This window comes from Sus scrofa, chromosome 6 (assembly GCF_000003025.6).
Source record: "Sus scrofa isolate TJ Tabasco breed Duroc chromosome 6, Sscrofa11.1, whole genome shotgun sequence".
Lineage (NCBI taxonomy): Eukaryota > Metazoa > Chordata > Mammalia > Artiodactyla > Suidae > Sus > Sus scrofa.
In genome coordinates, this window is record NC_010448.4 from 58041944 (window position 1) to 58056427 (window position 14484).

The 14484-nt window shown below is 46.3% G+C and overlaps 1 protein-coding gene across 1 annotated transcript in view; it reads right to left on the bottom strand.

Moving 5' to 3' along the window:
* The window catches only part of LOC100737585, a 33021-nt gene extending 21408 nt beyond the window's left edge, over nt 1-11613 (bottom strand). Inside the window, 5 exon segments of the mRNA XM_013998720.2 lie at nt 4342-4437; nt 6328-6454; nt 7130-7322; nt 11184-11382; nt 11466-11613. Of these exon segments, the coding sequence (XP_013854174.2) occupies nt 4342-4437; nt 6328-6454; nt 7130-7144 (238 nt within the window). The 5' untranslated portion in view covers nt 7145-7322; nt 11184-11382; nt 11466-11613.

A 14484-nucleotide genomic window follows, 5' to 3' on the forward strand; every position in this document is an offset into this window, starting at 1 on the left:
CCTCCCTCAGTGGGTTAAGGATCTGATGTTGTAGTGAGCTGTGATGTAGGTCTCAGAAATGGCTCAAATCTGGCCTTGCTGTGGCTGTGGTGTACACTGGCTGCTGTAGCTCCTATTCAACCCCTAGCCTGAGAACTTCCATATGCTGCAGGCCTGGCCCTAAAAAAAGCAATAATCAATCAATTGATCAGTGAAGGACAGACTCATTCATTCCACAGATCTTTACTGTGTACCAAGAACAGTGCTAGTGCTGGGGACTCATAAACGTATTCCTCCTGTTGAGGGAGCCTACACTGTAGTTGGGGAAAACCAGTTTAAAGGGCAGAGACAGACTCAAGGAAAACAGCTGCAGCTTGGGGAAACTGGTGGGAAAGAGCGATGGGGAGAGAGAAGGAGGAAATCAGGGTTCATTCTAGAGGAAGAAGGGCCTCCCCATGAATCCATTGTTGTGGTTGGCATGAGGAGCATTAAGAACATGACACAGGGAGTTCCCACTGTGGCACAGTGGGTTAAGAATCCAACTGCAGTGGCTTGGGTTGCAGAGGAGGTGGGGCTTCCATCCTCAGCCTACAGCAGTGGGTTAAAGAATCCAGTGTTGCTGCAGCTAGGGTGTGGGTTGCAGCTGTGACTCGGATCCAATCCCTGGCCTGGGAACTTCCATATGCCACTTGTGCGGCCATTAAAAAATTAAAATTTTTTGGAGTTCCCATCATGGCACAGCAGAAACGAACCCAACTAGGAACCATGAGGTTGCAGGTTTGATCCCTACCCTTGCTCAGTGGGTAAGGATCCAGGCACTGCCATGAGCTGTGGTATAAGGTTGCAGATTCGGCTCGGATCTGGCGTTGCTGTGGCTGTGGCATAGGCCGGCAGCTACAGCTCCAATTGGACCCCTAGCCTGGGAACCTCCACATGCTGCAGGTGTGGCCCTAAAAAGACAAAAGACAAAAGAAAAAAGAGGAAAAAAAAATTTTTTTTTAAAGAGAAAATGATACAGCAGAGAACTCCAAGTGCATCTAACTTACCATCTCCAAAACAAAACTGATTTCCCAGACCAGATCCCCTCCTCCACCTGCCATCTCCAAAAGTCAATGCCAACTCCACTCTTCTCCTTAGTTATAACAAAACTTACCATCCATTTCTCATACTCACACACAATATCCACTGTCATGATCAATCCCGCCTGCCCCCCCAGAATCGGACTGACACCCTCCCCTTCCACCTTCATGAAGCCAATCACTCTTAGACCACAGCAGTGGCCTCCTACTTGGCCTTCCAGTCCCTCCCATGACTGCCCCTACTTTCTATACATTAGCCAAAGAGATCCTTTTGAGCATCAATTACATCAAGACTCCTCTATTCAAAACTCCGCAATTAAAGTTTTTGGTGGCTTAGTGGGTTAAGGAGCTGGCATTGTCATCGCAGTAGCTTAGATCATTGATATGGCATGGGTTCTATCCCTGGCCCAGGAACTTCTGCAATCCATGGGCATACCCCAGCACCAGCCCCCACCAAAAAAATTTTTTTCAAAAAACTCTCTATAATGTCTTCTCAAGATCTTAAAATGTCCTTGAAAGGCCCTTATGCAACCTGCTACCCAACCCCCAGCCACCCCCTCAGTGCCCCTGTGTATCTAGCCTTTTGCTTTCTCTGCTCCATCCAAACAAGCTCTGTGGGAAACCCTTCTCCAGAAAGTTCATGCTACACTATGATGGAGATGGCAGGTGGAGATCTGGGCTGGGAAATCAGTTTTGTTTTGGAGATTGTAAGTTAGATGCACTTGGAGTTCTTTGCTGTATCATTTTCTTTTTAAAATTTTTTAATTTTTTAATGGCCGCACCAGTGGCATATGAAAGTTCCCAGGCCAAGGAATGAATCTGAGCCACAGCTGCAACCCACACCCTAGCTGCAGCAACACTGGATTCTTTAACCCACTGCTGTAGGCTGAGGATGGAAGCCCCACCTCCTCTGCAACCCAAGCCACTGCAGTTGGATTCTTAACCCACTGTGCCACAGTGGGAACTCCCTGTGTCATGTTCTTAGTGCTCCTCATGCCAACCACAACAATGGATTCATGGGGAGGCCCTTCTTCCTCCAGAATGAAGATGCTTCTTCAGACACGCTCCTATCTCAGGGCTTTGAACTTTCCAGGTTTATTCTGGAACATTCCTTACCCAGGGACTACTTACATTCCTCATCCATCTGCTCAAGCCACCTGAACAAAGATTTCTTATTCCTAAAGCTCAAGGCTAAGTGCAAGCACTGAGGATGCAGCCATGATGCTTGATGTCCCTGACAGTATTTTTGACCCCCAAAATCTTACCGTCAACCTCCATCCATTTCTTCCTCTCCTAGCCCATATTTATTTAAATTCCAATCTCATCTCCAGAATCTGACCCACGACCCCCTCCCAACCCCTGCTGCAGCCAAGCATTCTCCCATGTTCTACAATATTGTCCTAGGTGGCATTCCTGCTTGCACCCCTGCCCGCTACGGTCTGCCTTCTACAGAGAAGCCAAAGGGAATCCTTGAGAATGTAAATGGTTTCATGGCCTTCAGGTACTTGTGTTTTCTCATCTTATGGAGACTAAAATCATGATCCTTGAAATGGAGTGTGTGACCAATCTCACTCTCCCCTCCCCGTGCTGCCATTGCGTGCCTGGCATCCCATTCCTGAAAGCGTGCTCTGCTTGGTCCACACGGTTTTTTGTGTGTGTGGGGGGGTGTTTGTTTTTAAGGGCCACACGGGCTTTTTAATGTTTCTCAACTTACCCCTGCTTTGGGCTTATGAACTTGCCACCCTCTCTCCTTGGAAAACTCCTGACCTAGCAGCCCACTAACTTCCTGCATCTCTTAACTCAAAGGCACCATATCTGAGAGGTGTTCCCTGCCAAAAAGAGTAGCCCAGCACCAACTCTTCCATCATGCTGACGAAATTTTTATCACAGCCCTTTTTACCCTCCAAGGGATATTCCTCAACTGTTTATGTTAATTAATTTCTTGACTCCTTTCTCTTGAACTAAAATCTTGGGATCTAATTGTGTGCTTTTTTTCACTGCTCTTACCTTCCAGCAAATACTAGGCTGTCAAAAAATGTAGAGGAAGGAATTGCTGTTGTGGCTCAGCAGTAATTAACCTGACTAGTATCCATGAGGATGCAAGTTCGATCCCTGGCCTTGCTCAGTGGGTTAAGGATCTGGCGTTGCCATGAGCTGTGGTGTAGGTCGCAGATGCAACTAGGATCCCGTGTTGCTGTGGCTCTGGAATAGGCCGGTGGCTACAGCTCTAAATAGACCCCTAGCCTGGGAACCTCCATATGCCGCAGGAGCAGCCCTAGAAAAGGCAAAAAGACAAAAAAAAAAAAAAAAAATGAGGGGGTTGGGATTGACATATACACACTAATGTATAAAAAATAAATGGGTAACAAGGACGTACTATATAGAATATGGAAATCTACTCAATACTGTGTAATAGCCTATATAGGAAAAGAATCTGAAAAGGAACAAATATATATATATTTTTTTGCTATACAACTGAAACTAACAAAATTTTCTAAGTCAACTACACTCCAATAATTTTTTTTTTTTAGGGCTGCACCTGCAGCATATGGAGGTTCCCAGACTAGGGGTCGACTCAGAGCTGCAGCTGCCAGCCTACACCACAGCCACAGAAACAAGGGATCCAAGCTGTGGCTGCAACCTACACCACAGCTCATGGCAACGCTGGATCCTTAACCCACTGAGCGAAGCGAGGGATCAAACCCAAAACCTCATGGTTACTAGTCGGGTTCGTTAACCACTGAGCCAAGACGGGAACTCCTGAAATAACTTTTCTAGTTAAAAAAGTCATGAACAGCAGACTCTATTTTTTTTCCCTATGCCACAAGAGAACTCCAGCAGATTCCTTTAAAGAAAAAGGCTCTGGGTGAGGAGCATTTGAGGCTATCCCTGGACAGCCAGGATGGAGGATGCACAGGAGTTTAAGGGACAGGAGTTCCCTGATGGCTCAGTGGGTTAAGGATCCAACATTGTCACTGCTGTGGCTCGGGTCACTGCAGTGCCATGGATCCCATCCCTGGCCTGGGAATATTCACATGCCTTGGGCATGGCCAGAAAAAAAAAAAAAAAGAAAAGAAGAAGAAGAAATAGATCCTAGAAGAAGGAGAGCCTTCCTAAACAAGGGACATATTTCTCTCCAAACTGCTACAAAGGAAAAGAGGTCTAACTTCGGGGGAGGGGCCCGAAGGCCCTGCTTCCCAAGCCTCCAACCCTCAGCTGTGACACTTCTCTGACCGATGACAATGTGATGTGCACAGCTGTCATCTCGGTGTCTCTCACTCACCTGACTGGGTGCGAGAGTGGGTATCAGCCTCCGTCGCCCCTGGTTGCTCTCCTTGATCTAACCTGGAGTGGATGTCAGCTTTGCTGGCTTGATAACCTGTTCAAGGGAAACGACACCAGCTTGAGACACACTGAATAGGGCCTGGGGTCTGTGAAGACCACAGAATACTACACTTGGCGAGAAAAAATTTTCACATTTTGGAGTTCTCGTTGTGGCTCAGTGGTTAACGAATCCGACTAGGAACCATGAGGCGGTGGGTTCAATCCCTGGCCTCGTTCAGTGGGTTAAGGATCCAGTGTTGCCGTGAGCTGTGGTGTAGGTCACGGACAAGGCTCAGATCTGGCATCACTGTGGCTATGGCATAGGTTGGCAGCTATAGCTCTGATTAGACCCCTAGCCTGGGAACCCCCATATGCCATGGTTGCAGCTCTGGAAATGACCAAAAAAAAATATTTCACATTTTGAAGAAAAAACATACCCCCATGTGTCTCCTCCTCTATCAATACTTTTACTTCACTTCTTTCTTCTTTATTTACTTGTCTATTTTTTTGGCCGCACTGATACATATGGAGTTGTTGGGCCAGGGATCAGATCTGAGCCAAAGTTGTGACCTACTGCCATAGTTGGCTGAGGATCGAACCTGTAACCCTGTGCTCCAGAGATGCCACCAATCCCCTTACACCACAGCAGGAACTCCAGGTACTTCTACTCCACTTTGGATACCGTATATGGGTTTTCCAAACATCAAGGAATTCTTAGACACCAACAGACACTGACAGGCTGTCCTACAATTTAACTCGATTCTGACACAATCTACCAGGGGACAGTGTCAGATAACACAGTCCCACAAGACGCTGCCTCAGCCGCTGCATTTCTGGCACCAACTATAAATTCAGGTTGTTTCCTGGGCTCCTTCTGATGGACCAGGAGCACATCAAAGGAGCCCAAGACTCCCTTCTCAGGTTCAACTAATTCGCTAGAGCGGCAGAGAGAGCCCAGCAAGACAGCTGACTTACTCGGTCACCACTTCTTATAAAAGGATACGACTCAGGAAGAGCCAGATGGACGAAGGTACAGGACAAGGGTGGGAGGGACGCAGAGGGTCCTGCTCTTACTGGGAGCGCCCCCTCCGTGTGGCCACCTCCTGGAAGCTCTCCCAGCCCGTCCTTGTGGGGTTTGGTGGAGGCCCCATGACACAGGCTGCTTGACTGGACCATTAGCCATTTGTGGCTGTTTCAACTCCAGCCCCTCTCTCCTCCCCAGAGGGGATGTGGGGGTGGGACCCTCTAATCATAGTTTGTCCTTTGGGCAATCAGCCTCCATTCTTAGGTGATCAGGTAGCTTTCTAAAAATCCCCTCATTAACATCAACTCAGGGAGGTCCCATCATGGCTCATCAGAAACGAATCTGACTTGCATCAGTAAGGACACAGGTTCAATCCCTGATATCCCTCAGTGGGTTAAGGATCCGGCATTGCCATAAGCTGTGGTGTAGATCACAGACTCGGCTCGGATCCCACGTTGCTGTGGCCGGCAGCTGTAGCTCTGATTAGACCCCTAGCCTGGGAACCTCCATATGCCTCAGGTGCAGCCCTAAAAAAACAAAAAATGAAATTAGAATGAAATGAAATAAACTAAACTCAGATGTGGTTGAAGGGGTCGTGTTATATGAATAACAAAAGACACCCATTTCTCCTTTACCTCTTATAACTTAGGAAATTCCAACGGTCTGAGGAGGCCACGAGGGAACCTTATATATATAGGAAAATATATAGATTTCTTGGTATAAATCACGATTATCACATACATCTACAAAGCAAAGGCTTCCCTCTCGGGAGAAGGGAGAAGACGCCCACTTCCCTTGGGACAGAGACGGACAGAGAATCTACCCTGCAGAGCCTCACAGACACTCTGGAGCTTTCGGAAGCTGCGAAGGGAAAGGCCACAGGCTGGGGACCCCCGAGGGAAACAGGGGAGCCGGCCTCACCCACGGCCACCAGGTTGTGGTAGTTCTCCAGCGTCACGTCCCGGAACAGGTCCTTCTGCGCGGGGGTCAGGAGCTGCCACTCCTCCCACGTGAAGTCCACGGCCACATCCTCCAGGGTCAGGGTTCCCTGGAATGACAGGAGTGTTTAACGAAGTGACGTCCTCTCAATGATGTGGGAGACACGTTCAAGGTCTTCTGCTCATTTCCGCTTTATAGGCTGTATAGAGTAATCTAGTAGGGTTTTTAATTTAATGCATCATTAAAGAACCAAATGCTGAATAAAATACTCCCTAATTGTACAGGCAGCCATCTAGCACCCATTTATTCAATTAGAAGTTTCTATCGGAGTTCCCATCGAGGCTCAGTGGTTAACGAATCCGACTAGGAACCATGAGGTTGGCCTTGCTCAGTGGGTTAAGGATCCCTCGTTGCCGTGAGCTATGGTGTAGGTCGCAGATGCAGCTCAGATCCCATGTTGCTGTGGCTCTGGTGTAGGCCGGCAGCTACAGCTCAGATTCGACCCCTAGCCTGGGAACCTCCATATGCTGCAGGAGCAGCACAAGAAATAGCAAAAAAGTCCACAAAAAAGTAAAAAAACAAAAAACAAAAAAAAGTTTCTATCATGTGCAGAAAGTTAAATCTTCTTGTTAACCTAGAAAAACCACATTCACATACACACAATTATATAAGACAGATAAGAGACATACATATTTGTACTTTACAGATTAATGGGAGTGATTTTTACAGGCCTACACAGATCCATTAGGGAGCAAAGAAAAGAATAAACCAAACCCAAAGGCACCTGGGCCTGGATCATCTTCTTCTGTCTCTGGAAAGAGCTGGCAACAGGGAGGCTCTGTCCGCCGGTCCGCAGGATCTGCTAAGTTCCTCTTCCAAAATCCGTCTTCACTCAAGCGTGTCCCCAGAAATGCTGACCCCAAAGCCTCTAACTCCTCCCTCCTGCAAAGGATCCTGCTGCTCCCACGACTCAGGACCTGGGGGGTGAGGAGAAAAGCCAAGCCGAGGGCACATTATCTCCAGGACCAGACGCCACTGCGCCCCCAGGGGGCCCCCTTCCCCCGATGCCCACCCACTGCTCAGGGCCCTGTGCTTGTGGCCTCACAAGATCCCATCCCGCTGGCCAAGAAAGCCCGTGAGCACTCGCCCTGCAGCCTGAAAACCAAGCACCGGGCAAAGCAGAAGTGTTCTCGATAAGCAACACGGGTCATATCTTAGGAGGTTTTAAATACATTGTTAAGAAGTACACAGTATCCTTGGGACAGTGGTAAATGAATTTGAGATGCTCGAAGCCGCCCAGTACTGTCAGAGAAGAGTGTGAAAGTGCTAACAATGGAAGCTTTTGACAAAAAAAACTTCCATGCAAAAAAAACACAAAAAACAAAAAACCGCTAGTGTCATGATGAAAACTCCAAACTGTCTCAAAGTACATAATTTTGTTCATACCACAAGTGGGCAATATAACAAGACGAAATTCACTCAAAACAGCGGGGGCGGTGGAAGGGAGAAGGAGGGGGAAGGAGGGAGAGAAAACAAGGAATAGAGAGTAAGCAGGGCAAACACAGTGCACTTAGATGACTGTGTTAAAAAAAAATACTGAGAATTACATTATGTCTAAACAGAACAAGGAAGCCAGTTAATTACACCAATACAAACACTCCAAACCTGTCAGACTGGATTAAAATGTACAGCCCTGGAATTCCTGTCATGGTGCAGGGGAAATGAATCCAACTAGGAGCCATGAGGTTGCAGGTTCAATCCCTGGCCTTGCTCAGCAGGTTAAGGATCTAACGTTGCTGTGAGCTGTGGTGTAGGTGGCAGACACAGCTCGGATTTTGCTGTGGCTGTGGCATAGGCCAGCAGTTCTGGTTAGACCCCTAGGCTGGGAACCTGCATATGCCAAGGGTGCATGCCCCCCAAAAAATAAATAAAATAAAATGTACAGCCCGACAGACTACTATTTTAGGTGACGTGCCTGAAACACAATGATATGGAAAGCTGGAGAAGGTTAAGAAAAGATAAACCATGGAAAGAGTAGCAACAGAGAACCTGGCGTAACTACGGTCTGAGACAAAAGGAACCAAAAAGCCGAAAAAATTACTTCAGAGAAAGAAAACGATGTTCACTAGTAAGAGGTTCAATTCAGCACATTATAAAAATTTTCCAAATTTTCTACGCATCTAACAATATAGCCCCGAAAAGTATACAGCAAAAATGGACCAGAAGAAGAAATAAACAAATCCAGGGAGCTCCCCTGTCACGCAGCTGGTTAAGGAGCCGGCGTTGTCACTGCAGTGGCTCAAGCTGTGGCTGTGGTGTGAGTTCAGTACTTGGCCTGGGAACTCCCACATGTCGAAGGTGCAGTGGGGAAAAAAGTAAAAAAAAAAAAACTAAATCCAGACTACCTGTAGAAGATTGAAGACACCTCTCTGACAGAACAAACAGGCCACCAAAGAACAAAATTTATAAATATCATTTTGAAGACTGTCAAAAATATTTGATACTGGGAGTTCCCCTTGTGCTTCATGGTTAACGAATCCGACTGAGAACCATGAGGTTTCGGGTTCGATCCCTGGCCTTGCTCAATGTTGCCGTGAGCTGTGGTGTAGGTTGCAGACGTGGCTCGGATCTCGCGTTGCTGTTTCTCTGGCAAAGACCAGTGCCCACAGCTCCGAATAGACCCCTAGCCTGGGAACCTCCATATGCCACGGGTGCGACCCTAGAAATGACAAAAAGACAAAAAAATAAATAAATAATTGATACTAAGCAGGCATGCTGAGAGAAATTTTAACAGACTTAAATAAGTGGAAATATGAACTATAAAGATTACTAAGAAAATCAAACATCGTAAAGATGTCATGGGAGTTCCCACTGTGGCTTGGTGGGCTAGGAATATGACTGTGTGGCTCTGGTCATTGAGAAGCTGTGGGTTTGATCCCTGGCCCAGCACAACGTTAAAGGATCTAATATTGCCACAGCTGCAGTGTAGGTCACAGCGGTGGCTCTGATTCAGTCCCTGGCCTAGGAACTTCTATATGCAGTGGGTGAGGCCATAAAATTAAAAAAAAAAAAAAAAGATGTCACGTCTCTCAAATATATATAAAAATCCAAGGAAACCCCAATCAGAAACTAAACTGATAAGTATACCCATCTTTTAAAAAAAACTGAGAGAACTGCTCAATTATGAAGACTTTACTTCTGGCAGTTACTTTAATTATGGCAGTATAATATTAGTACAAAGATAAGTAGAACAAATGAACAATAAAATGCTTATAAAGACTCTTGCCTATATAAAGACTTGACAATCAAAGCAGCACTACGGAGAATAGAAGGATGTCTTTTAAAGAAATGGTCCAGGGACAATCAGATATTCACGCTGGGGTTGGGGACGGGGAGAAAAACGTGGCACCCCACCTCACAACATACACAAAAATCATGTAGCCAGAGAACTATCAGTCTCAATGAGTGAGGCAAATCCATAAAACTTGTAAGGGATAACACAGGAGAATCTCTCAATAATACTGGGATGTGGAAAAGAATGTTCAACAGGCCACATAAAGCAGGCTATAAAGCAAATTATATGTTGCGGGAGGAACTGCACAAATACTTTGATAAATATTTTGGCACAATTCTTTTTTATTTTTATTTATTTATTCATTGATGTATTTTTCTTTTCAGGGCCAAACCTGGGGCATATGGAACCTCCCAGGCTAGGCATCAAATAAGAGCTACAGCTGCTGGCCTACAACCACACACCTTCTCAGATGTGGCTCGGATCTGACATTGCTGTGACTGTGGTGTAGACAGACAGTTGCAGCTCTGACTGGATCTCTGGCCTGGGAACTTCCATATGCCACAGGTGCAGGCCTTTAAAAAAGCAAAAAAATAAAAATAAAAAAGCAAAAAAGGGAGGGGGGAGAGATAATGGTACCAGTATTATATGAAAAACAAAACAAAAAATAAATGAATAAAATGAAAATTCTGTCAGTAAAGAAGAAAGTGTGAGGAGTTCCCGTCGTGGCGCAGTGGTTAACGAATCCGACTAGGAACCATGAGGTTGCGGGTTCAATCCCTGGCCTTGCTCAGTGAGTTAAAGATCCGGCGTTGCCGTGAGCTGTGGTGTAGGTCGCAGACGCGGCTTGGATCCCGCGTTGCTGTGGCTCTGGCATAGGCCAGTGGCTATGGCTCCGATTAGACCCCTAGCCTAGGAACCTCCATATGCCGCTGGAGCGGCCCTAGAAAAAGCAAAAAGACCAAAAAAAAAAAAAAAAAAAAAGAAGAAGAAGAAAGCGCGAATGTACATCGGGCAAATAAGCAACACTATTCATTGCTATGAGGGCAGGTGTTGGCAAGCATTTTCTGCAAAAGGATAGACAGTATACGTTTCTACTATGAAGGTTGAAATCTGTCCTGAGAACTCAATTCTACCTTTGCAGGGCGAAAGCAGCCAAAGAGAAACACAACGGATGGGCGTGGCTGGATTAGTCCCTGGGTCAGCAGTTACTTAAGCCCCGAACACAAGGCTAAAAACCAGGCAGTTTCAAACTGCTGCTCCCAGAATACCGCCTTGGTACCCAGCGGTCGAGGTTGGAACCTCAACCCAACTAACAGCCAGGAATCCTAGGCGCCCAAACCTAGCAAGTTTCTCTGTACGACAGACACGGACTACACACTCCCTTGTTAATCCGAAATCTGGACCAGACACCCATTAGATGACCATCCAAGGAAGCACCAATAACACCGAACCCCATATTAATTCTCGAACCTCAACCAAAACCTGTGTTCATCATAAATACGACCTGCACCCTTAACAAAGTGATTTGCAAAGACCCCCATACCCTGCTGATCCGGACTTGGTTGCTGATCTCCACAAATTCTTAATCGTTCTAAAGACCACCCTCCGCAAGGTACTCCAACCACAGACAGACGGGTCCCGGTTACTCTCAAATACTTCTACTTTGGTGATTCTCACCAGACTCGGCAATTGTTCCGTTAAGTCCACATTACACGGCGTCCACCCTATGCGTTGACATCACCCTGTAAGAGACAAACCTTCTATGGGTCAAAACACACACACACACACACACACAAAACTTCAAGGGACAAATGCACACACTGACCGGATTTTCTCCAGCCAGCAAGAGGAGTCTAAACCTAACACCTTCCAAGAACCGCTTCTACTTGGCTGTCGCACACATTTTCCGTCCACCTACGGCGGCTGAATTGGGTCTGAGACGTTTGTGGAAACGCGGAAGAACGGGTTTCCGGTAGTTCCTAGAAAGGCAATATGTCTGCGCCCGGTCGCCGGGGCGCCAGTGGGCGGCCACGTTGGGACACTTTACGTACAAAAGGCCGAGGGTGCGGGCTTCCGGGAGGGAACCTGGGGTGGCTGGGAAAGTGAGAAGCCGCTGAATTTAATCTCATTTTTTGCCACGTCCACACTTTAGGAAATGAGCCGATTTTCAGAAACGCGAGGTTTCTAAAGAAAGTATGGAGCTACTTAAACTTCGCCTTGGGGACTGAGCAGTAAAGGAATATCCCGGTGGCCTTTATTTTATACTTTATATTGGGGTCGGGTTTAGAAACTGACAAAGAGTTAAACTGCTGGTGTAGCAGCAGAAAATGAACTCTGGAAAAAGAAAAGGTAATCGGACATCCGCAGAAAGATTTGGAGGTAAATTTCTTGCAGGAAGCAGCTTTTTTTTTTTTTTTTTTTTTTTTTTTTTCTATTTCTTGGGCCTCTCCCGCGGCATATGGAGGTTCCCAGGCTATGGGTCTAATCGGAGCTGTAGCCACCGGCCTACGCCAGAGCCACAGCAACGTGGGATCCGAGCCGCGTCTGCAACCTACACCGCAGCTCACGGCAACGCCGGATCGTTTAACCCACTGAGCAAGGGCAGGGACCGAACCCGCAACCTCATGGTTCCTAGTCGGATTCGTTAACCACTGCGCCACGACGGGAACTCCAGGAAGCAGCTTTTAAGGCCCGAATAAGATTTTTTTTAAAAACTGGCAGTGTGAAACAGGTGATGACATTCTAGAGGAAAAGAGAGAGCTGAGACAAGCCTAAATTTTGACTGGGATTGGGACCTCGGGGAAGTACAGTCATCACTAATAATCAGAGAATTGCAAATCAAACCTGCAATGAAAGACCGCCTCACAAAGTCAGAATGACCATCTTATAAAGTCTACAAATAACATAGGCTGGAGGGCGTGTGGAGAAAGGCAACAGTTCCTATGTGTTGATGGGAATGTACAATGGTGCAGCCACTATGGACAACAGAATGTAAGTTCCTCAAAAAACTAAAAATAGTAACTCCTGCTATGGCGAGTGGGTGAAGAATGTAATTGCACCCTGCCTGCTGCAGAGGTGCAGGTTAGACCCCAAGCCCAGCGCAGTGGGTTAAAGGATCCCACATGGTTGCAGCTGCCACTTGGATGCAACCTCTGGCCCCAGAACTTCCATAGGCTGTGGGTACCATTAAAAAAACAAACAGGATTTCCCTTTGTGGCTCAAATCCAACTAGTCTCTATGAGGATCCGGCATTGCCATGAGCTGTGGCGCAAGTCAAAGACATGGCTGGGATCTGGCGTTGCTGTGGCTGTGGCCAACAGCTGTAGTTCCAGTTTGACACCTAGCCTAGGAAACAAACACCTAAAAAGAGTTGCCATGTCATCCAGCATTTCCACTCCTAGGCATATACCCAAGATGAGACATCAAGGGATAACATTAGATTATACCTATGTTTTACAGTTATGCTGAGATATAATTGGCGAAGAATATACTACCTATTTTTTTTCCTATTTTAAATAAACTTTTATTTTGGGAAAATTTTAGATTTACATTGAAAGTCACAAAGTACTATTAAGAGTGCATATATACCTTGATTTGACTTCCTATCATGTGAATATTTTATATAACCATGGTATTTTGGCAAGTTGAGAAAATAACATTAGTATAACAACTAAATAGCAGATTCATTGGATTCAGTTAATTTGCTAGAGTGGCTCACAGAACTCAAGAAAACGCTTGTTTACCAGTTCATTAAAAAATATGAATAAAGCATAGAGATGAACAGCCTGGTGAAGAGATACACACAGTGAGATGTAGGAGAGGCCTAAGCACAGGAGCTTCTGTCCCCATGGAGATGGGGGGGTGTGATTCTCCTAGTACTGGAATGTGTTCACCCATCAGGAACCTCTCCAAAGCCACTACTATTGGGATTTTATGGAGCATTTCTCATGCGATGCATGTTTAGTTAGTAACTCCATTCCTAGCCCTTCTCCCGTCTAGAGGATGGAGCGTGGGGTGAAAAATTGCAAGCTTCTCAACGTTGCTTGGTCGGTTTGGTGACCAACCCCCATCCAGGAGGCCACCCAGAGTCGCGAGCATAGAACGAGAGATACTCCTAGTGCTTTTATCATGGAGGAATTACAAGGGTTTCAAGAGATCTGTTCCAGGAACTGGGGGCAAAGACCAATATATATTTTCTATTATTTCACAAGGTCAAATAGTCAACCTCCAAAGGGGAAATGGTAACCAATTCTATTTTTCTATGTGTATATATATACATAGTCTTTTGTCTTTTTAGGGCCGAACCCGCAGCATATGGAGGTTCCCAGGCTAGGGGTCTAATTGGAGCTCTTGCCACCAGCCTACTCCAGAGCCACAGCAATGCCAAATCTGAGCTGTGTCCACAACCTACACCAAAGCTCACGGCAATGCTGGATTCTTAACCCAGAGCCAGGCCAGGGATTGAACCCACAACCTCATGGTTCCTAGTCGAATCTGTCTCCACTGCGCCACCACGGGAACTCCCTATTTTTCTAATATTTTATAAATGACAAAATTATAGGAGTTCCCTAGTGGCCTTGCAGTTAAGGATCTGGTGTCTGCTGTGGCATAGGTTTGATCCCTGGAGAGGGAACTTCTGCATGCCAAGGCTTGGGACAAAAAGAAAAGAAAACTACAGACAAAAAAAAAAATCTGTAAGACACCAATCAGAATGACTCTCATTAATAAGCCTACAAATAACATAAGCTGGAGGGGGTATGGAGAAAAGAGAACCTTCCTACACTGTGGGTGGGGATGTAAATTGGTACAACCACTATGGCAAACAGTATAGAGGGACCTCAGAA